The sequence below is a fragment of the Pituophis catenifer genome, unplaced genomic scaffold (genome assembly GCF_029215685.1).
Source record: "Pituophis catenifer annectens isolate HBS135680 unplaced genomic scaffold, rPitCat1.0.hap2 SCAF_2, whole genome shotgun sequence".
Taxonomy (NCBI): domain Eukaryota; kingdom Metazoa; phylum Chordata; class Lepidosauria; order Squamata; family Colubridae; genus Pituophis; species Pituophis catenifer.
This window is the reverse complement of record NW_027256882.1, coordinates 234,252,640-234,276,311: the sequence shown is the minus strand read 5'-3', so window position 1 is coordinate 234,276,311 and position 23,672 is coordinate 234,252,640. Positions and strand designations below refer to the sequence as shown.

Genomic DNA, 23,672 nt, shown 5'->3' with positions numbered 1-23,672 from the left:
ACATGAACACATAAACAAGCAGGATTGTTAACAAAAGTGGCCCTACTGTTTACACTGGCTATATCAAAATCCTTTCACGTACGATACCATTGTAAGCAAGTAGTATCTAATACCGCAAAATTGTCTTCGGATTTAAATGGTTATTAATACGTATAGATTTTTAACATACAGTTTTATAATTCTTTTATAGTGTGGCTGGTTTTAAATGCTTGAATTTGGACTATTTAAGAGGAATTCTTTATTAACAGAACAATTGTAATTAAAGGTTTCAGTACACCAACCTTTTGAGTACTTTTGTCAAATTGTAATCCATATTGGCTTTTCTTTCATTGCTATCAGTAGCAGGGGAAATGGACAAGTAACTAGCTGCTCTTAATTTCACTCTGTTGGGGGAGTAACAAAACAGTCAGTAGTGGTGAGAGGAAGTAATTATGAGGAAAAAGATATTCAGAGTTAGTTTTTAAGTTAGAAAAATAAAACAATGCAAAAATTTGAATTTAATGTCATAAAACTGTTGTTCTCTATACAAATACATTTTAAGTATAGTTTTATCAATAAAATAAATTGCAAAAAAAAATAAGGACGCTTGATTCAGAACAAGTTAGTTAGATTGAAACCGATAGGATTTAAGTTTGTCACAATTAACTAGGTTGACATTGAGTCCGCAAGACAATCAATTAAGCCCATCTCCAAATACATTAAAATATGCTTTATATTAAGAGACGGAAGAATGAAACAGTCTATATGTGATGAATGGAATGACTTAGAAAGAATGGAATAGAAGAAAAATAACTAAAGATTTACTATGTCCTTGGTTTTTTGTTTTTGTTTATTAACATGAGCAAAAGATTCTTCTTGTCCTGCTTTGATTATTTTTTTTTTAAATATCCTTATTTGGATTGGTATCCACAGATGAATGCCAGAAGATTCTGATGCGCTGCTTATGTTGTCTGTACAGTGGTGAACCACAGAACCCTCTGGAATTGAAGGCCAACAGCTGGATACAAGTAAGCAAATGAATCCTCCCCTCAGCTGCTTTACATTAACTTAATTATTTAAAGGTGCAGCATCTACAGCATATAGACACTGTGTCATTTTTGGAAACCACTCCAGAGACATGCTAGATTCACATTGTATTGAAATGTATTCTCCTTTAATTAAAGTACAAACTCTGCTGTCTCTCATTTTGAACATTAAAAAAGATGTGGTGTTTAAAACCAAAGTAATTGTAATGGCCCTTAATTGAATGGAGCCTAGATTCTGGCAACTTTAAGTAAAGAACAAAGTCCACAAATCAGCAAGCAAGAGAGTGCTATAAAAGCAAACTTTCAATTAGGGGAAAAATAAGGCAATCTGGATAGAAGCCCTTGTTTGTTTTGAAAACAATTTATATATGCTCTATAATTTTGCTTTTATTTTTGTTTAATCTTTCTAGCCTTGGGATAAACTAATTGTATCCAAATTTTATTCACAGACAGCTAAAGAAAACACTTGTGTGCAACATAATTTTTTTAGTTAGTTCTGAATTAAATTAATCTGCAATTGCTTGAATTTTACATTGCACAGTCTTTCATGTAAAATCTGATGGCATTTTTTCCTAAATAACCCCCATTTTTAAATTAATTTATTCCACCGTTAAGCAAAACAGAAAACATTTTCTATTTAGACAACTAGTGCATGCTTTATAATTATATACTCTGGGAATCGTGATGGAATAGTAGTTAATTTTGAGGAATAATACTAGAATTAAGTGAAGTTGAACCTGTTAATGCAGGTTCTATTGACATACTTATCAAAATTGGGGCCTGCTTTGAATTATGGAAATCTGGTTTAATAATTCATAGTAGATTGTTCCTTCTCATGAGCTCTGAAACTGAACAAGTTTCTATTAAGCATAGTTTGCATATCACATTGTTTCATTTGTGTATAGTATAACACGTGACTCCATCTCATTAGCCCAATCATTAGTTTCTTACAATAACATAATTTGAAGTGCTCTTTGCTTAGTGAATACAGGTAATCCTTGTTTAGTAAACACCTGTGCGACATTTATTCAAAGTTGCAACTGATCCTTGAAGTTACAGCTGTTGTAGTGTCCTGCAATCATGTTGTTGCCATTTGTGATCTTCCTTGCCAGCTTTCCACAAGCAAAATCAAAGCCAGCAGGGAAGATTGCAAGTTGTTATGGTAAGTCCCCCCCTCCCTGCACACTGTACCACACCCTCCCTCATTCTTTATTTGCTTGCACTAACCCAGGACCTCCCTGCACTTATAGGCCCTCGGACTGATCCTAGGCTTCCCTGAGCTTGTGTGGACTTGAGACTGCCTAGATAAGTGATGGCTAACCTTTTTGCCATCGCGTGCCAAAAGTGGGGGAAACGTGGGGGAGTTGCGCGCCCGTGTGCCCCCACTCATAATTCTATGTGCCCCACCCCCGGGCATGTGTATGCAACCCTCCCCACGCTTCCGCTGCTTTTGGCACGTGATGGCCCGGTGGGCCTGGTAGGGCCATTTTTTGCCCTCCCCAGGCTCCAGAGCCTTTCTAGGAGCCTGGGGAGGGCGAAAACAGCCTTCCCTGCCCCCCAGAGGTCTGTTTGCTGACTTCCAGTGGGCCCAGAAAGCCCGAAAATCAGTTGGCCGCGGGCACATGTGCGCCGGAGCTAAGCTCATGTGCCAGGTGGCACGCGTGCCATAGGTTCACCATCACAGGCCTAGATTGTTGTCATTAAACAATGCAGTTACATGATGTACTTTACAACCACATTGCTTAATCCCAGTCGTAACTTGAGGACCACCTGAACGGTTTCTAACCAAGACTTCACTTTGCTCTGAACCTGTATGAAAGGGTTGGGAGAGGGTTGTTTCTGGAGGAGATGGCTTCCGATTAGTCCTTCAAGAAACAGACAGCATTACAATTTTTAGGGACTAAAAGAGTAATTTTCTAAGGAATATCTGTTTGATTTTCAATTGTGTAGGGACCAGCCATTTGCCATGTATTCTGTCTGGTAATAATTTCAATTCCTTGCTTCTATTATTAGTCTCAATATTAATCATTTGATAATTTAAAAGAACTACTATAAAAAAAGCAAAAGAAGTAAAATCAAACATTAGAACACAACATGTAAAGTTGTTTTGAAGCCATTTAAAAAGGAAACATTTTTGAAACTTATAATAGTCATGAAATCTAAAAATCCTTGTTGAATATGCTTTCTTCACAAAACAAACATTCAAAAAAAAGTTAGAATTGCCATCGTTAGGATAGTTATTCCTTCATTAATTTTCTTTTTCAGTTCTAGCTGAACTTTTTCATTTAGCACAATTTGCAAACACAGCCATTCTATTCAAAAGCAATTATTATCAAAATTTTTCAAATAATGTAGGATTCAGAAACATGTAAATTTTTGTGTGTAAGACAAGACTATTTTCTGTATGCTAACTAAATCATACTAAACATACTAAATCAATAGCAATTAATTTGTAATTATGACAGTAAGCTTTGGGCTTTTACATTTTTTTCTCCTCAAGTGTCATTATGAGAGAGATTTGAAAATGTTCACTTTCATTTTACACTGAGGTATGACTCAACAAAAAGAAAGATGGGGATCATGCTTTCCAGTAGCAAATTGCAAATTTTTCAAATAGTGATGAAATAGTTGGGAGATCTTAATTACCCTGACATCAGTTGGGAAATAAAGTGTAAGTATGTTTTTTTTTTATGCAGTTGCATCATTTTAAGGATAGAGAAAGTGAACCAGCTAGCCTGGAATTGACCTTAACTAATAGAGTAGGCTTACTGGTTAAAGTAAAAGTAATGTGGATAAAAGGGAAAGAGACCGTGTAATGCTGGAATTCTTGATTGTAATCAGAGCTGAGGCTGGCTGTAGTCAAATATATTGTATACACTGAACTTCAAGAAAGCCCATTTTAATAAACTTAAAACAATGATAAAAAGTATTCCATGCCAGAAAAAAGTCGATGGGAAAAGACCTGAGATGGGTGGGGGTTCCTAAAGTAAAAGATACTGAAAGCACAGTAGCAAATAATTCTGAAGGGAGGGGGGAATAGCAGTCAGCAATATAGCTACAAAAATATTAGCTAAGATATGAAAATAAAGATAATAAAGTTGGGGAGATATGTTTTATAGTATGTTCTTTTAATTGTAAACTATTTCAAGGGAGTTCCTTTAATGAGAAGCATTTTTTAAAAAATGAACAGATTATCAAGAAATACATACATATAGCCAGGAAATGATTCAAGAAAGATTAATACTCGGATTAAACTGAGATTGGCAAAGAGCGAAAAGAGCTGTTTTGGATATGTTCAAAATAAAAGATGAGAGAAAGAAGCAATATGGCAGGTACTTACTGAAGATATCATATACGTAATTGGTAGCAAGGAAAGCGTGGGATATTTAAACTACTATTTTTAATTCTATCCTCTTTGAGAAGAGGATATACATTTTATCAGGCAACTGCTGTAAAAATCAGGATGAAGATGTGGGATTAAAGTGGGTTGTAGCATAAGTATGGATAATTTTTGCTAAATCCAGCTAACTCAGGAGGAAAAGCAGCTAGCACATTAACTATAATTGTGAAAACGTGCCTTTTTAAATCCAATGACAAATGGGGCTCCAAGACCACTTTCAAAGTACAAACCTGTTGCTTTGAGAGGAGTACAGCTCCATTCTGAGCAAGTTTCATCTTAATCCAGATTTTTTCTTACAAATATCCATTGTGTCTGGATTTAATTTCAATATATTATCCGTCATCCAGCCCAATATCAAGTTTAAGCAGTATATCAAGAGTACTATTGTTTCATTAGATTGATAAGGCACGGAGCAACAGAAAAGGTTGTTATCAGCAGACAGAAGGCACAACTCCAAAGCTCCGCATGACTATTCCCAATGGTTGCATACAGGTTAAAAAATATAGAAGACAAGATATAACCTGAGGGACATAAGAAGTCTGTGACCTAGTTGTCTAACAATAGTCCCTTAGCACCCTCTTCTGGACACAACCTGACAGGGAGGACCTGCATCACGACAAAATAGTGTCCCTAAACCCTACTTTTCAAGGCAAGCCATAAATATTCATTGAATCAATGTAACCGAAATCTACTGAGAAGCCTAGGAGAAGTAGAAGGTCTACATTTCCCCACCTGCTTCCATCAAGATGACAAGCCATTTCATTCATTCATTCTGAATGAATAGCAATTGAAATGGATTCAGAAAATTAATTCCATCCTGGAATTCTGAGGCCACAACTTTCTAAATCAGCTTGTCAAGAGTGGCAAGTATTCTTGAAATATCAAGAAATATTTCAGAGTGGCCTAAATTTAGAAAGATCTTTTGGGTTGGGGGAAGACACATACTCAATCACATAAAACACCTCCCTTAACCTTGACGCCAATCTGAGCCTATTTGTTTAATTAGCCAAGATCAGGATCAATTAAGCCAGTAGTAGCCTTCATTTTTGCATGTATACTCATCCACAATCTTAAAATCTATAAGGTGAAAAATATTCATATAAACCTGTCAAGCAAGTTATTTCCCAATGCTATGTAATGTTGGATCCAATGTTGGAGTCCAAATCAAAGGAAATTGTGCTGAATCAAATCACACGGGGGTATTGTTAGTTCCAGTTTCCCTTGCCCAGTATCATGATGAATGAGGTGAATATTGCACAGCATCACCAGTTTGTTTTGTGCAAAGACAACATAGTCAAGAGAAGTGATACCGCCATCCACTGCTGTAAAGAAAGATCTCAAATGGATCTGAAGAAAAGCCCCATTCTGTGTCTAAAATGATTTGTTGTGAAAGTTTCTGTAACTACACTATCCATCTGTCCATCATCATTCTCAAAGGAACTTACAAAATTCTGCTAGAACCCCTTAGGACTTAGAATATCAACTGCCAGGGCCATTCTGTTCTCTACAGATCATTCAGACCTTTGACACTACAGATAGTCTGTGACTTACTACTTGTTGTTTAATGACTGTTCAAATTTATTATAACCTCAAAAAGGATACTTTACAGCCTCTAAAACACTTCCATAAAATATTCCCCCCACAGTTGCATAACTGTATTTCGGGTGCTTGGTAACTGGCTCAGATTTATAACCTGTTGCAGCATCCCACAGCCACGTGTCCATTATTTGCGAGTTTTTTGGATTCGCTAATCATTTGTGTGATGATTACTTGATTCCCCTAGTACCTTTAGAAAATTACCTATATCAAAACTATCCTATTTTGTACAATGTTAGGTGGTCTTCCATCAGAGCAAGGTTTGTAGCAACTGTCAGTCTAAAACTGACCAGGGAATTATTTGTCCAAGACTGTGTAGTTGCCCTTCCACTCTCAGGTCACCATCACTATAAGAAGAGAATACAGATTCCATATGTATATGTTTGACATGACAGACGTGAAAACCTGAGCCATTTCTGATTGGGTAGCCTTGGCCATATATGTTGGAACTACTTTCTGTCCCTGGCCTACAGCAACCCACAATATTTCTGTAGACAGACCCAAGAGAAATAACTTTAATGGGGCATATTATGCAAATTGGAAAGCAATTCTGCTTCCATAATACTCCCCCTCCACATTGTGCAAGTTACCACCTTCTACTGTGGCACTCACATTCTGTCTAGAGGGCCACTCAGCTCTCAAGCAGACTTTCAAGGCATATAGAGGGGTTTGATTTTAGAAAAAACTGGCATAATTCTTTTACCGAAATGAAGTTTGTATCTGCCTGCATGAAATGAAATTAAAACTTGGAAGCTACTGAAATTTTATAATTCCTTTTTACCTTGAATTTTGAAAACTAACTAACTAAAAACTATGATTCATACTTTCAAAACCATACTTCCTGGTCTTGGAAGAGCTACAAAACTTAGTCCACGTCCATTTGTTCATCTACTTGCCAGATGTAGTGAAGAAAGATAAAATACTTGAAGGTTACTAACCCATGAAATCAACCATGACCTGGTATAACCACTCTGTTAATGAAAATGATATAATTTCCACATTAATCACCATCTGGCCTACCTTGAATGAATACTTGGCATCATGCAATATGAGTTGTGCTGTTTTTCAGAAAACTGAAACTATTTAAAACTAATTTATCTTGTGGTTTTCAACGGAAAGAAAATCCACCATACCAATCCACTATAATTCTTTTCAGTACTTTTCATTTATAGTTCTAGTGGCTAGAATTTATTTAGAAATATCAATTTTTATTTTGTTAACGTTGAATCAAATCTATTTAAAAAGTGTAAATTCATGGCTCATTTTTAATCATGGATAAAGTAATATTTAAAAAACACAATGGCAGTTCATAGAACAAAACGTCATTAAATCCACACCTGGTTTTAAAAATATCAAAGTAGAAAAACCATCAAGCTTTGAATGTCTGCCTCAATAAAATGATTTTTACAGTCTCGTGAAACAACAGAACTGGTACAATTCTATAAATAAAGTGTCTCAACAGTAACAGATTTACCTCATAGAACTCTAACTTCTGCTTCAATTACATCTACTTACATTACTAATAGGATAGTTATGATTTGAGCGATGGTCTTGATTACTATTGTTATTGGGGAAGAACTCTGAATAAATTATTTGATGTATTTTACTAATAGATTATTTTTGGAGAGACTCTTTGCTCTGCTTGTGTTGGGATAAGAACAAATGAACACCTAGACAGTTCCTTAAATTGTGAAACAAAAGTTGTACAGCAAACTCAACCTTATAATAAAAAAATACAAGTTAATAATCTTATGCACATCAAGTGGGAATGGATAGCATAAATAATTTTATTGTAGGGAAACAAAATTCTTCATTTATTTATTTATTTATTATTCGTATTTCTATGCCGCCCAACTCTCCGAGGACTCTGGACGGCTTACAACAAAGACAGTATAAACAATATACAATAAGAGACGTTAAAAACCCATACATTCATACGATCAGTTTTCAAAATTCAGTATCATCTATGTCCTATAAAGCTAGCACTAGCAATGAAAATTACTAAAAGTAAAACAAAATACTAAATGATGTTGAATTATACCTACACTTCCCAGCATTTATGAATAGTTTATGTTCAGCATTCCGTGCATCTGTGGTGTATAGTTATGCTGGGCACGTGGTCAAGGAAATGTCTTTGGACAATGCTGCCTCTTTGGCAGTGAATCGGAGATGAGCACTGCTCCCTAGAGTCGGACACGACTGACAGGGGAAACCTTTATCATTTTTTAAGTGATGTCTCAGGGACGATTAGCAAAAACTGCAAACTTGCCAAGCACCATACAAGGAATGGCTTATTGAAAAACAGCTATGGATTTTACGTCTTTAAAGCAATGTATAGTGGGTAATTACATAGTTGTTTCTCCCTAAATATAATATCTTACATTTCTCCCTGTTTAAAACATCTTATTCCTCAGCCTCATTTTTCAACCTGCTTGGACTAGAATTCAATTTCATTCATTCATACCAACTTTAAAGCAAAAGAGTGAAGTACAACTGTCCCCTCCCCAGAACCATTTGTGTGGGTGCTTAGGTACCCCGTGTGACAAAAATTAAGTATAAAAATTGCAATAGCGCTAGCATTTAGATTTATATACTGCTTCACAGTGCTTTACAGTCCTCTCTAAGTGATTTACAGAGTCAGTATATTGCCCCCAACAATCTGGATCCTCGTTTTACTGACCTCGGAAGGTTGGAAGGCTGAATCAACTTTGAGTCTGGTGAGATTCGAAATTGCAGGTAGCTGGCAGTCAGCAGAAGTAGTCTGCAGTACTGCATTCTAACCACTGCGCCACCACAGCTCTTATAGTTGATGTTTGACTGCATCATTGTTGACTCAAATACATGAAAACGAAAGTGAAAGTAGATACACTAAGCTTCCATGGGAAAAACTAATGGTTGAAGCTAGGTCCATCAGCAAGCCAGAAGGAAATAATACTAGGTTTTGGTAGATGTTGGTGTTTTGAGGGAAGGGCAGGAATTCTCAGAATTTAATAATCCCCTAATCTTTCAGATCTGTTAATGGATGGAAAACTTTGGCTTTGCCCCTTCCCAACCCTTTCAGCTAGCCAGGAGACCAAGTCTCATTGGTAAAATGTTACCAATATCTGTCTTGAAATAAAAGCCATTTTTTATTACCATGTTTTCCCGAAAATAAGACCCTGTTTTATATTTTTTTAACCCCGAAATAAGCACTTAGTTTTATTTTTGGGGAGGTCTTATTATTTTGGGGCACGTGGAGCAAGATGGGGCTCCTCATGCCGTCTTACCTGATTTCCAGTTCTGCGTTTAAATATTTTCGGGGAGGACTTATTTTCAGGGAGAGGCTTATTTTAGCGCATGCACTCAAAAGCCCGATTGGGCTTATTATCAGGGGATGTCTTATTTTAGGGGAAACAGGGTATTTGTTAGCAGTCATTCTCACACTCATCTGGAAGTACCTATCATTTGGTTTCGCCTTTCTAAGAACTGTCTCTCTTAGCAGTCATTCCAGTTAGTCAATAAATTTTATGTAACTATAAAAGTTTAAGTGCTGGAATATTCCCCCTAGTGTTTTCCTCTACCCCTGTTTCCTTCTCATCCTATATTCCTTCAGTATATTTCTTATTTGGTTTGAAGCCACTGTTTTACTGTTTTTAAATACATTTTTTAATAAATACCGTTTGGCATAAAGTTTGGAATTTTTTTTGTTTTTATAAGAAATTAAATACAGAGTTTCTAGTTCTGTGTCAAAATGTGAGTGCATATGTACAGATCACACACTCAAAATAAGAATGTTCAGTTCTTTCCAGGTTGGACTGTGTAGATTGAATAGCTGCAACACATGAAAGTGATTAAAAGAGGACTGCAAATATAATAATGATAACATGGAGCAGACTACACTATTCAATATTGGAATGCCAGGTTCACTTTAATCATAGTGCTCCCCATAATGTGGGTGGTCAAAGTATGCAGAGAATTGTCAGTGCTTTTTGGACTACAAATTGCAACAGTATAAAAGTAGACAAAGTTCCAAAGATCTCCTAAGGTTTTTTTTTAAGGGCGTTTTCCCCTAACTTATTTAGGGGAAATTGAGGCTAACTTAGGCTCCTCAATTTTGCCAGTAGCTTTTATACAAGATAGACTTGGGGAAGGAAATGAACCTTTTTGAAATAAACCATCTACTGTTAGTTAACATTTTCTTCATGATATTTTTTTTTAAATAAGTAACTACTTTTGCCCTTGCAACATTAGCAGTTTATTTTTTAATAAATGCTATAGAACGGTTCATATTTTGTCTTAATGTTTAAAGTCTTGTTATTACTTTAAATTTTACAGTGCAGTGAATTGAACAAGAAAAGCAGTCTCTGATTTAAATATTAAGGAACTTGTTTTGGTTTTATTCTGAAGCTTTATTTAATTAGTCTAGAAAACATTCATTCTAACATTCCTGGAAGGGCTAAAACTGCCTGGTTTCTCTCTCTCTCTCTCTCTCTCTCTCTCTCTCTCTCCCTCCCTCCCTCCCTCTCTCTCTCTCTCTCTCTCTCTCTCTCTCTCTGTGTGTGTGTGGGGGGGGGGAGAGAGAGAGAGAGAACGAACGTAGTGTGTGTATAGTCATAGTGTTTTGACTTCAGAATAATGAAACTGCAGGCCAGAATGGTGTGATAATGTAATAGCTAACATTTTAGGATTGGATTGGGGAACAGAGATTCACATTTGCTGTCAGTTATGAAAATTCTGTGAAGGTCTTTGGTCCAGTCATAATATCTGTGCTCAGTTTACCTTACAGGCTTGTTGACGGATAAATTTTGTGGGGAGACTGTACTATATATGCTACCCTGAGCTCCCTGAAGAAATATGGGCTATAAATCTATAAAATAGAATGAATAAATAGATAACATCTGGTGGCTAGTGCAGAGCAGCAGCTGAGAGTATTTGTGTTGATAGGTTTGCCTGTTTTTGTTCCTGAATCCTTGAATATTTCTTGTCCATGTTGTACAAAACAAAACAAAAACAAAAATCCTGAAATTAAGGGGGACTGGAATGGAACAAAATCTGACCAAATGGAAGCTTTATCTCTCAAGAATCTAAATAACTGCTCATGAGATCACTTCAGCTGAATGTCTGGCTTCAAAAACTTTTAAATAACATCCAGACTACAAACCTGAGTATGAAATTGTCATCGGCAGGAAGCCATTGTGTCTGTCCCCTCCACAAATCACTGCTTAAATTAAAAAACCTACACCATGGTTTTGCCTCTTAAGTAGAGGGAGAAAGAAGAACAATAAGGAAGAAAAAATAAGAGAAAGAAGAAAAGAGAGAAAGCAGATGAATGACACAATCCATTAATCACTCTCAATTGTTCAGTATCAAACATAGCCCTACTTTAGCAGATCTTTCATATATATAAAGCAATATTGTATTCTAGAAAGGTTATTTTTTTTACCTTTTTCAGGCCAATTATGGTGTAATAGAAACAAAAATTGAAAATAATTTATTGTCCCTTGTTTTGGCAGAAAATCTTAAATTGTTTCAGATATTTGGATTGTGGGAAACTGGGATTCAGAACAAGCCTCTTATCAGAAAACTAAATAGGATTCAGAACAAACCCCTCATAAAAAACCCCTCATAAAAAAACCCTCATCTGACCACAGAAGAAAAACAATACAGAAAAGTAGTAAAGTTACTTTGTTAGCACTGCTGTAACTTTGAATGGTCACAAAACAGAGCAGTTGTTAAGCAAGGACTGCATGTAGGCTAATCAAAAGATGACAAGGAAGTAAGTGACTTACTTCCACACCTTTTGATCCAGGAAAGGATGCAATTGTTCGATTGGCTGAAAGCTCTCCTCATGCCTTCTATCTGCTGCTTTAGCAGGAGCCTTCTTATTGTGTAGATGCTGCATTGGGTGAGGACAGTGCCAGAACAATAGATGGGACATCCATGAAGTCATGCAGCATCTATGCATATTATCTTTCATGACTTCTTGCCTTCCATGTAAATGCAATCAGTTTTGTCCTCGGAATGCCTCAACCTGTCCTCAACAGCCACAGCTCATACCCGATAGGTACATTCTGTTCAAAAATGTTAAATGAATTTCAGGCAATTCAAAGGCAATTCACCCTGGGAAATACAGGAAATCTCTGATTTACATCTTTAGGAGTTCAGAACAGCACACAGAACAAGAGTATTTATGGATCACAGACACACCCTTACTCAGCAAAACAACTTCTTTTTACCCTTGAAATGCTACAGGGATAAAAGAACCCTAGGAAACAAGTCAAACCAATAACTTCAAACGTGCCTTTGAAGCTAAATGCACCCATGGACTGCATCAACAGTTCACAAGAGTATAAATGGTATGCGCGAGCACACATATTTAACAGTATAAAACATTTTGTGTGTGTGTGTGTGTGTGTGTGAATTTTTAATGAGCACTGAAATCTCCATAAGCAAGAAGGCACGAGAGTGCAGGGCATAGAGTACAGTTATGAATAAATGATACAGCAACATAAAAAACTCTTAAGAGCCAATTAACCAGAGTTACTCCTTGTTTCTGAAATGCACTCAAAAGTTAAAAATCACAGGAGAACCGACCAGATCAGAGCAAGCTATCAACGCAGATGTTTTTGTGGAAAGGGTAATAATAATAATTGAATTACTTTGATGATGTCTTACTGAATTTGTGTCCATGTGCACTCTGAGTCCTCTTTTGTTCTGTTGATTGTGTAGCTGGTGTCTTTGAAGATGAAGACATCATCTTCAAAGACACAAGCTATACAATGAACAGAATGCATATACATGCACACACACATACACACTGAATCTCAGCAGAAACCAAAATTACGTATTCATTCAACGTAGTAAGTAGCAAACAAAAACAGCATGTTCAGTCAAAATATTTGTAGGTAGTCCTCAATTCATGACCACTTATTTATTAATCATTCAAAATTATGATGACACTGAATGAGAGGTATCTTTCCAGTCAGCTTCCCACAAGACAAGTCAATCAGGAAGCCAGCAGGAAAAATCAAAAGTTGGTCCTGTAAGTTATTTCTGCCACTTTTTCCAAGCAACCCCACTATATACACTACATTAGTATGAAATCCCAGGGATCTTGTATTCCTTAGCAAACGTCCCATGACCAGCCATACTCTATGATGCGCACTCACCTGCAGCCCCCATTGGCCCACTTGCAGCCTATGCTGGCTTGCCTGCCCGTGACCCGTGCCAGCCAGAGTGCCTATGGTCCCTAGTGCCAGCTACACTTCCTAATGCTTCTCCTGCAGCAAGCTCACACATAATTCCTGCATTCCCTACCTGAGATTCCCAAATCTTCCTGCTTAATAGTATGGCAACTAGGATAGCTGGGATTGCTGTCACTCAGCAATGCAGTCATATGATGTCACCTTTATAACCATGTTGCTTAGAGAGTGCAATCCTGGTTGTAGTTGCAGGACTACCTGTACATCATGTATGTGAAATTAAGCAAAGAGTGATATTACCTCCAGCATTCCACCTATACCACTTGACAGGGGGAGCTCTTGCCCCAGCTGCTGCCAATCTAGCAATCTGAAAGCATGCAAATTCAATAGGTACCACTTCAGAGGGAAAGTAACTTCTATGTGTGCCTTATTTATATTATTTATGTTTCACATATAAATAAACACAATTTTTCCATACTGAATAATGGGTTTTGCTATAGAATTAACAGATTACTTAATTTTTTTATCTATTTATCAGATTTGTACATTGCCATTTAACTTTTTGTCACTATGATGTTAAAAATTCAAACATTTAAAAAAGTGTTGCAGTTTTTATAGGTATGCCACTAGGTGGCAGTAAAATAACTATTCTGTAGAAAATATATACTTTATAATTGTCAAGTACATCTATGAAATACAACCTGCCAAACTAATATTCCACAAAAAAATCAGAATAAATAAGAGTTGGATGTTGCTATTAATGGTTTTCTATGTACTTTTAAATTCTTTTTAAATTCTTTTAAAAACATTTCTCTACTTTTATTCTTTATGGCAAAAGTGTATATTTGTCTGAATCTGTTCAAAGCAGGTAATTTATTATTATTATGAATGTATGGATATTTGTGCTAGTTTCTTTCAGTAGATTCCTGTTTTCTATTAAGTCAAACATGCCTTTTTATATTTTAGATATAGAGGTCACATTATTGTTACTATAACAGGACATATCCTTTCTCCATTTTCACATAAGATAAAATTAACTTTTGGTGGAATATATTTATTTTAATTATTTCCTCTGTTGACATGTTCCCTCTAGAAGACATTGTGCCATCTGCTGTCATTTTGTGGACTGGGAAATCATGATACTGATATTAATAAGTTTATTTCAACTCTTGGCTTCACATCAGTAGATTACTACTCTAAACTTATTGAAAATGTGAGTATTTGGTATAAGTTGGCAATTTGGCAAAGTGAATCTTCATTTACCCCTGATTTTGACACATGTAGAGAAGAACTACCATCTTCCTCCAAGTTGTCAGGCATCTACAGTATTGGCAGTTGTCATTAATTCTCATGAACAACATAAAGTACTAATTCCTACAAGTTTATGAAATGGAGGAATGTGGCTGCTTTGACTTACAGCATAAAAGATCAGCCAGCAGTTCCTATCTAGCAAACAGCTGGTTTGCTAAATATGTTTGATAATAGCTGTCTCTTTGTAAAGAATATAATGGGAATGATTGTAGAGCAAGTTCTTTATTTTCATTCCAGTTTTTCTTGCCTAGAGGGTAATTTCTGTAGCCAAAATGAGAAAGGCCAAGACAAAGCAATGAATGGAACTAGAATGAAAACCAAATTGGATTTAACGTGGTTTTAAACCATGCACAATTTCTCTATTTTCTATATATAGTTAGCTTTTTATTATGCTTGTTTTCTGGTGAACCACTTAAATATGTAAATACTGAAGATTGATATATCCCATCAAAACATCAAAATATACTGTATTATTACATGATTAATAGTCATAATAGTAATAATGAAATTAGATGTAAATATTGCATCTAGGACCCAATGACAAAAACTTGGAATGGATGTCTTCATAGGACACTGTTAGAACTAGAATTTAAAAAGAGAAAACAAAAGTAGCTTTCACTCTTAGAAGAATGAAAGAAAACTTGCAAAAGATGCCTTGGTGGCGCAGCAGACTAAAGTGCTGTTAAGTAGCACCAGCTGTCTGCAATTACTGCAAGTTCAAATCTCACCAGGCTCAAGGTTGACCCAGCCTTCCATCCTTTCGAGGTAGGTAAAATGAGGACCCGGATTGTGGGGGCAATAAGCTGACTATATGAAAAGAACACCGCTTGGGGAGGCCAAAAGCCCTACTAAGCAGGTATATACAAAAGTATGAAGGCTATTGCTTAACGCATTGTAAGCCGCCCTAAGTCTCCGGAGAAGGGCGGCATATACCGTATTTTCCGGCGTATAAGACGACTGGGCGTATAAGACGACCCCCAACTTTTCCTGTTAAAATATAGGGTTTGGGCTATACTCGCCATATAAGACTACCCCTCTTCCAATGCACACCAAATAAAAATTAAAAAACATCAACTGGCTCACCTACAATGTAAAAGCAGCTGTGCTAGTCCCAAAATGGCCCCTGCAACAAGCAGGAACCTCACACAGCCACAAAAAGCCCCCCAAAAAACTTTCACACTCTACATACACACAACACAACAACTGGCTCACCCACAATGTAAAAGCAGCTGTGCTAGACCCAAAATGGCCCCTGCAACAAGCAGGAACCTCACACAGCCACAAAAAGCCCCCCCAAAAAACTTTCACACTCTAAACACACACAACACAACACAACTGGCTCACCCACAATGTAAAAGCAGCTGTGCTAGACCCAAAATGGCCCCTGCAACAAGCAGGAACCTCACACAGCCACAAAAAGTCCAAAAAACCAACTTTACACACACAAAATTCCACATACAGCTTTGTGAGATTTTGTGTGTTTGTGTAGTTAGAGTGAAACACTACAGAAACACACTAAATCTCAGAAAGCTGCACAAATATTATTTTATTTTATTTTATTTTTATTTTTATATGAAAGCTAAATTTAAAACTTCCTAAACTTTAAATGGCTAGGTCTAAAAAAGAACAACTAAAAAAACCCCAATTGACTATTTTTTTTAAAGCTCCCAAAGGGGAAAAAAACTTACCCAATAGAACAGGGGTCTCCAACCTTGGCAACTTTAAGACTTGTAGACTTCAACTCCCAGAATTCCTCAGCCAGCTTTGCTTTGCTGGCTGAGGAATTCTGGGAGTTGAAGTCCACAACTCCCTGCTTGCTTGATTGCAGGCAGGGAGTTGCTTGCTGATGGAATAGATTCAGGCAAGCGAAGCAAGGCAAGCGTTGCGACTAGCAGCTGAGGTAAGCAAGCTGGAGGGGGAAAACTTTTTTTCTTTTACATGGTTTCTGGCGATCCCAGCTGAGTTGCAGGGAACTCAGCTGGGATCGTCAGAGCTTGGATCGCCAGAGCCATTTAAGGCTCGTCATTTCGGGCTGGTCTGCCTGGTTACAGGAGAATGACACCCGGCGTATAAGACGACCCCCGACTTTTGAGAAGATTTTCATGTGTTAAAAAATCGTCTTATACACCGGAAAATACGGTAAATCGAACCAATAAATAAATAAACAATAAATAAAAACTATTTTTCTCTAGTTACCGTAACAGTAAGTAAAGTATGTTTAAACACTTGGAATATTTCAGTCTGCCTTTTCAATCAAACTTTGTTCCTAACCATTGGTTTATTTTAATTGGATTAAATTTATGGAAGCTTGCATATTTTGAATTGTTTCATTGATATAAAATAAATTTGGAGAAATTACTTTCACATCTTTCAGTCTATAGGTCTCAACAAATAGATTGTTCATTTACCTGGAAGTGCAAATTCAACAGGAAGAAAATATCACTGATTACTGGATGATTTTCTATATTATTTTAAGTTGATAATTACATGCTTTATTTAACAGATAGTCTCATCTTTAGTGATGGAACTCAGCAGAACCCAGGTTAATGGATTTAACAGTCAACAAAAGTAGGTATTAATATTAGTAGAACTAAGTAACTAGTGTGAATAAAGCTCTAGGGAAAGATACTTAAGACTGAAACTTATTAACATTGCATGGACATATTCCAAACTATCCATAAGCATCGTTTTATTGAGGAACACATTATTTATAGAAATGATCTGTTACAAATAATGTAAAAACAGAGCTCAAAGAAAGTCTTCAAACTGCTTTGTGGTCCTAGGTGTTTTATTTTTTGCCAGTTTTACCATTGAAAAGGCAGATACAGCTTTGTCATTTGGACTTTTCTTTATCTCCTGGTTTCAGATGGATTGTCTGCCTTGTTGTTTTTTACTGTAGTATTGCCTATGTGGCATGTCAGGACCCATACTTAATATTCTTAGCGCTATAGTACATATGGCCAGCAATTTTTGGAGAATTTCAATAGTTTTTTGACAGCAAAGGCATCCATGGGAGTAAAAATAATCAAGATGGTGGCTACAATCCATTGGTTGAAGCCCTAGCCCTTTTCAATAAGCACTGACTGCTTCTTCCTCTTCCTAACTCCCTTCCTCTTCACAGATACTAGTGTTAAAAGACTTATTTTTAAAATAATATTAATATTAAACAATGTTGAGTGTTTCCCCAGCTCAAAATGACAGTTTTCAGCAACTGATCAAAAGTGGTTTGAGAGGTGGGAGGCGGCTTGGAGACTTAGGCTTGCCATGTTTGCCATATAGAAACATCCTGACATAATGCCTCCAGATACATTGGACTAAAATTCTTATTTTTCCCTATTATGAATGTTTCTAGTTAGGTCAGCCTTCTACTAGCAGGAAAAGATTGAAGTTTAGAGCTCACTACTAGATAGGCTTATTGCAATCATGAACCAGCCTAAGTGAATTGGTAAATTAACACTATCAAGCTAAATAGGAAAGATGTATACAAACAAAGCATTTTGTCTAAAAGACAGTATTAAATCGTAAAAATGCTAGGGTGCTTGCTCAGGCTACGCATGTAAGATAAATGAGAAAATAAATTAAAATGAGCAATCCTAGCAATATAAACTTTAACAAAATTAAGTTCAAATACAAAAATAGATAAAATAATAAAATTATCCAAAAGGGATTTCAGGATTATAAATTTCTCCTACAGACCCTTGTCAAACCTGAGAATATAATACAGGAGCTGACATGGCATGTATACACCAAAGTATAAAAAAAAAAAGTTAAAAAGTAACCAATGGTTAATGCTGAGCCTGAGCCAAAATTGGCTCTCTATGCTCAGGCACGTTCATTTGCTCTTAGTTAATTTACTTGATTTTGCATACTGCACACAAAATCTGGCAGCCTTGTGAAGAACTTAATACATAGGGACTTGTTATGTGCTATAAGTTTGCCACTTTGTAAATAGAACTTCTTGACAATGTGTATTTAATGAACAATTTAAATATTTTTTAAAAAATATGTTTATATACTGCCAAAACTCCCAGTGACTGGGCAGTTCTTCATCTTTGTAAGAGGTATAATTTTGTTTCTACAGCATCTCTTGTCGAGTAACCTCCATGTCTCTTCTCTGCGTACCTCTTATAACTCTGCCTGATATAAAACCACTTCTTGAAGCTCTCCTTAACTATCATGATCATGGACCACAAGAAGTGCTTCACTCTCAGTTTTTAGAAGCAGTGAATGAGGCTATACTACGGTAAGTAGAGTCCAAAATAAGATGATTTTCTTGGCTGGTAACAGGAATGCTAATTCAATAACCCTGTCTGTTGAAAATTAATTTTATATATCTGTGCTGGACTAAAAATCTATTGTGATCTATTAATAGTTTAGGACAAGTTCTCAGACATGGGTTTTGCTTAGTTTTTTCATAAATTATTTGATTATTCCCTCATTTGATGAGCTTTTCTGTGTTCTGCATAATTGATGCAAATGTTGGAAATCTATTTCTACAGATGGATTTCATTTTGTAAATTGAGAAATTTACAAAATGTGTTTTATTTGTAAAATAACTTGTTTGCCACTGCTGTGATGTTTTTTGTAATGATGATTTAGATGATACTTTTGAAAGATGTTAGCCTTACATAAAATATTAGTCTTATCCATATATTCAGTAGAGATAAGTGCCTTTTGGCCACTTATAATAACATGCTGCATGTATTTTCTTTTTCCAGGAAAGAGTAGAAATCTACATCACAGTACAATACAGTAGCAAATTCACATTTTATTTTAGATTTTGTTCAGAGTTAAATAGAGTTATTGTTTTGCACACTCATATTTTAAGGGAAGTTGTCTTCAATTTAGGATATTCCAGGATGTTAAACTAAACGTAGCATTATCACCAGCCACCATGATCAGTGGCTCCACTGCCTGGGGATAATGGAAGTAATTATCAAATATATTTGGAGAACTCCCTGATTATTTACTACTGCTCTAAAATGATTAGTTCCTTCTGCTATTTCTCTTCCACAGCTTATCTCTTTGGTTAATGGGGGATGTACTAGAAGAAAAGGATATGTATATGTATGTATGTATCTTTTGCAAAAGTGTAGCATGCACACAGTAGATCGTATAGCAATAGCACTTAGATTTATATACCGCTTCACAGTGCTTTACAGTCCACTCTAAGCGATTTACAGAGTCAGCATATTGCCCCCAATAATCTTGGTACTCATTTTACCGACCTCGGAAGGATGGAAAGCGAGTCAACCTTGAGCCAGTGAGATACCATGCTAAATTGGGGGAAATTCCTAAATATGTAGAAATAAACTGTACCTAATAGTAATGATAGAGGAACAGAAAACAAAGGAGACTTTGCTGGCTAATGATCAGTGAAAGTTCATGGAGAAAAAAAACCAGGAGTTTTCAGTAGTTACTCAAGTTTTAATAGTATGTTAATTCTGTGGAGAAAGAATGGATAGCTTTCAGACCATTGATAACATCTTTTGTTCCATAGTAAGAAAAAAATGCAGAGGACTTGTTTCTGGCCATACTTTGATTTTCTTACCAAGCAAAGTTTCCATTGTATTAATTACTTAGCTCTTTGGTATGTATTTCATCTTTGTTTTGAAATGCTGAGAAGCAAACTATGCCATTGTTTTCTTAAAGATTGATATTTTAAAATAGGATGATGTGAAGTCCAGTGGCTGTATAAATTGTATTCAAAAGCACCATATCATTCCTCCCAATTTGGAATGTAATTCAAAAATATCACTTGTAGCAAAGGACACTAGAAAACATTTCTCTTTGGACACAGAGATAAAAATAGGAAGAAAGGCAAGAATTGCAAAACACGTTAGTGAAATATATACAGAAATCTCGACTCCTTTTTTAATACAGGAAAAATATCTCATTATCTGAAACTGCTGTCCTGCAATTATGGCTTCGTCACCTTCCTAGTCTGGAGAAGGCAATACTACAAAATATTGAACAATTAATATCCAGTCAAACAAGGTCAATGCAAGAGATGGCATGTGTGATAAAAGATTCTTTATTGGTGAGTATAGTCTGCTGCAAGTATTGAAAACTCAACACATGTGGGCTCTAGAGCACCTACCACCTCTCAAGTCAATGTTGCTGTCCCCATTATTATAACTTCAACTTCTTCATGTTCAAAAGGCACTGAAGTATTTCACAGATTCACAAACTCTTATCTTTAGGTGCAAACCATCCAGAAATTTGCATCTCCTCTTTAGTTTTGTTGACCAATTTACATAAACTCCAGTGAGCTATGTATTGAACATTGTGGCAATTTTAATCTGGGGATGCAGTTGTTATTGGTAAAGATGTCAGGCTACAATTCTCAATTGCATCTTATTTCAATTCTTAAGAACCCAATGTCATATGGTAAGTAAATCTTAGAATAAACTTTAACAGAGAAAGGAAAACTCAAACTCTGATTGGCTAATTCTGGAATTTAGTAGATTTTCAGAGGCAGACACCAAAATCCAGTTCATTCAATTAAAGGAAAAGGGGAGTAGTGGATTGAAAGTAAGGAATCTCTTATACTTTCTCAAGAAATTGCTCTCTCCCTTCTTTCCCATCATGGTTTTTCTCTTACCAAGATTATTCTTGCTAATAGTATAATAAACAGTTAAATTGCCAAACACTCTTCTACCTGAGTGCTCAAAATGTACCATATGTGCTAAGCCAATCATAAAACTTCCTTGGGAGAAAGAGCATAATTCTTTGTGCTTCTTAGTGCAAATAGCTTTATAAACAAAGAGCCTTATAACATCAAAGCAACTAGATTATCCTAAACTCAGATAGTTCTCCCATTCTGCCTTAGTCCTAAATGCATATTTGAAGAATGATGCTTATAAAAATATCTAAATATTAAATGTCAGGATTTATCTCTTATATCTGGTAGGGCAGTCTATAGGGGAGAAGGACATCTTTTAAAATAAAATTAAATTGTATAACTAAAGCAGTATGAATGTGATAAATTGTAAACATGTCCAGAAAGACAGAATAGTAAATAATGATTTTGAAAAGTTTTTGTATTCTAAAATGAGAAGATGACATATGTTGCTATATGGTCCAGATTTAATGATAAATAACAGTTGAAATAATTTTATATAGATATTTGTACATGTAATGTATTCTTGTTAATTAGCTGGAAGCTTATAACTTTTAACTTTTTAAATTACACATAATTTAAACACATAGTTAGGATTTGCTTTTCACTGTTTGATCACTATTTAATGTGTTTTCCTTCCTTTTGTATTTCATCATTTTAACAAATAACATAAAACAAAAAAACACAAAGAACAAAGCTTATAATTGAAATTAAAATGATTTAATATGAAAACATGACTAAGCCAATAATTGATACTATATAAATGTTTTAGAATGTATTTTCATTAAGTTGCCCAAGTGATATAGCAAATGTTATTCCTTATCATTTTGCAAGATGCCACATTAAATAGTATTTCAAAGCAACAACTTTTCAAATCTATTCTTGGTAGTGAAACATAGCAAGGTTTTATTATGGAAGAAATATAATACACAACACTTTTAAATTAGGGTTCTAAACATAATTAAAGTGTGATAGTCTAGTAACTTCTGGCTTATACTGTGTGCTGCTCTTATGTTTCCATCCTTTTGGAAAGAGTGAAACTTACAATGAAAATTCTCTAGTTACCAAAACTGCAAAAACTAATTGTAAGTGTCACATATATTGGATATAGAACAACTAACCTATAAATATTAATTTTCCTATGGGGAGTTGGTTACACTATATATTTCAAATGAATGACAGTGGACACCTAAAACAGTGGTTTATTCACTTTGCATTGTGTGAACATATTGCCAACAATCAGGGAAAGGATGCAATTTTATGTGATGCTGTGACTGTGTCAGAGCCAGTCACACAGATGCCTGTTCATAAGCATCGCACCTATAACTGAATTGAGACTTCAAAAAAAAAATTTCTTCTAAACCCATAGTTATTTTGTTATGATTGTGCTGGGTAAACCTAAAGGCCATGTTTTGTACTGCTAGATTGACTTTGCAATAACATAAAGAATTTGACTTTCAGGCCCGCACATGCTGATAATAACTACTGAGTTAGCTTTTAGCTTGATTTCCAAGTTAATTTCTATCTTTTAAGTACAAAAGGGCAAAGTCTGGGTTCACCAAATACCGTTCCCTAAAATGGTGAGAAAAATTAGATTAAGAAATTGCAACTTGAGAGAAAACCTGTGACAAATATGAATTGTACCATCTTTGTAATTATTTACTAATATTATTATTGGGAATCAGTTAGTGAATGATTAGTCAATTAGAGATGAAGCAGTAGCTGTAATAAAGGATTAGGAAGAAATCTTTCCTGGTACCAGAATAACAAAATAGAATAACAGAGTTGGAAGGGACTTTGGAAGTCTTCTAGTCCAACTCCCTGCTCAAGCAGAAACCCTATACCACTTCAGACAAATGGTTGTCCAATTTCTTCTTAAAAACCCACAACTTCTGGAGGCAAATTGTTCCATTGATTCATTGTTCAAACTATCAGGAAATTTCTCTTTGGTCCTAATTTGGTTCCTTCCTTGATTGGTTTCCATCCATTGCTTCTTGTCCTGTCTTCAAGTGCTTTGCAGAATAGGTTGACCCCTTCTTTGTGGAAGCCCCTGAGATATTGGAACACTGCTATCATGTTACCCCTGGTCCTTCTTTTCATTAAACCAGACATACCCAATTCCTGCAACCGTTCTTCATATGTTTTAGCTTCCAGCCCCAAATCATCTGTGTTGTTTTTTGCACTCTTTCTAGAATCTCAACATCTTTTCTATATTGTGGTAACCAAAACTGGATGCAGTATTCCAGGTGTGGTCTTTCCAAGGCATTATAAAGTGGTATTAACACTTCACATGATCTTGATTCTATCTCTCTGTTAATGTAGCCTAGGACTGTGTTGTCTTTTCTTTGGCAGCTGTAGTACACTGCTGGCTCTTATTTAAATATTGCCAATTAGGACTCTCAAGATCTCTTTCACAGTTACCACTCTCCACCTTAGTGTTGAAGAAAACCTTTAGAGCTGCCATATTTCCAAAAGGTCCTGGAATTTTAAAGGCATATTTATTAGGTAGATACAGGTCATCCTCGACTTACAATCAC

At 35.7% G+C, this 23,672-nt stretch overlaps 1 protein-coding gene across 1 annotated transcript in view; it reads left to right on the top strand.

The window, feature by feature from the left end:
- Positions 1–23,672, top strand: part of FANCC (FA complementation group C) — a 46,236-nt gene that overhangs the window by 7,669 nt on the left and 14,895 nt on the right. The window contains exons 5-9 of the mRNA XM_070935637.1: positions 913–1,007; positions 14,296–14,415; positions 17,017–17,081; positions 18,595–18,756; positions 20,397–20,553. Of these exons, the coding sequence (XP_070791738.1) occupies positions 913–1,007; positions 14,296–14,415; positions 17,017–17,081; positions 18,595–18,756; positions 20,397–20,553 (599 nt within the window). The remainder of the gene's footprint in view (positions 1–912; positions 1,008–14,295; positions 14,416–17,016; positions 17,082–18,594; positions 18,757–20,396; positions 20,554–23,672) is intronic.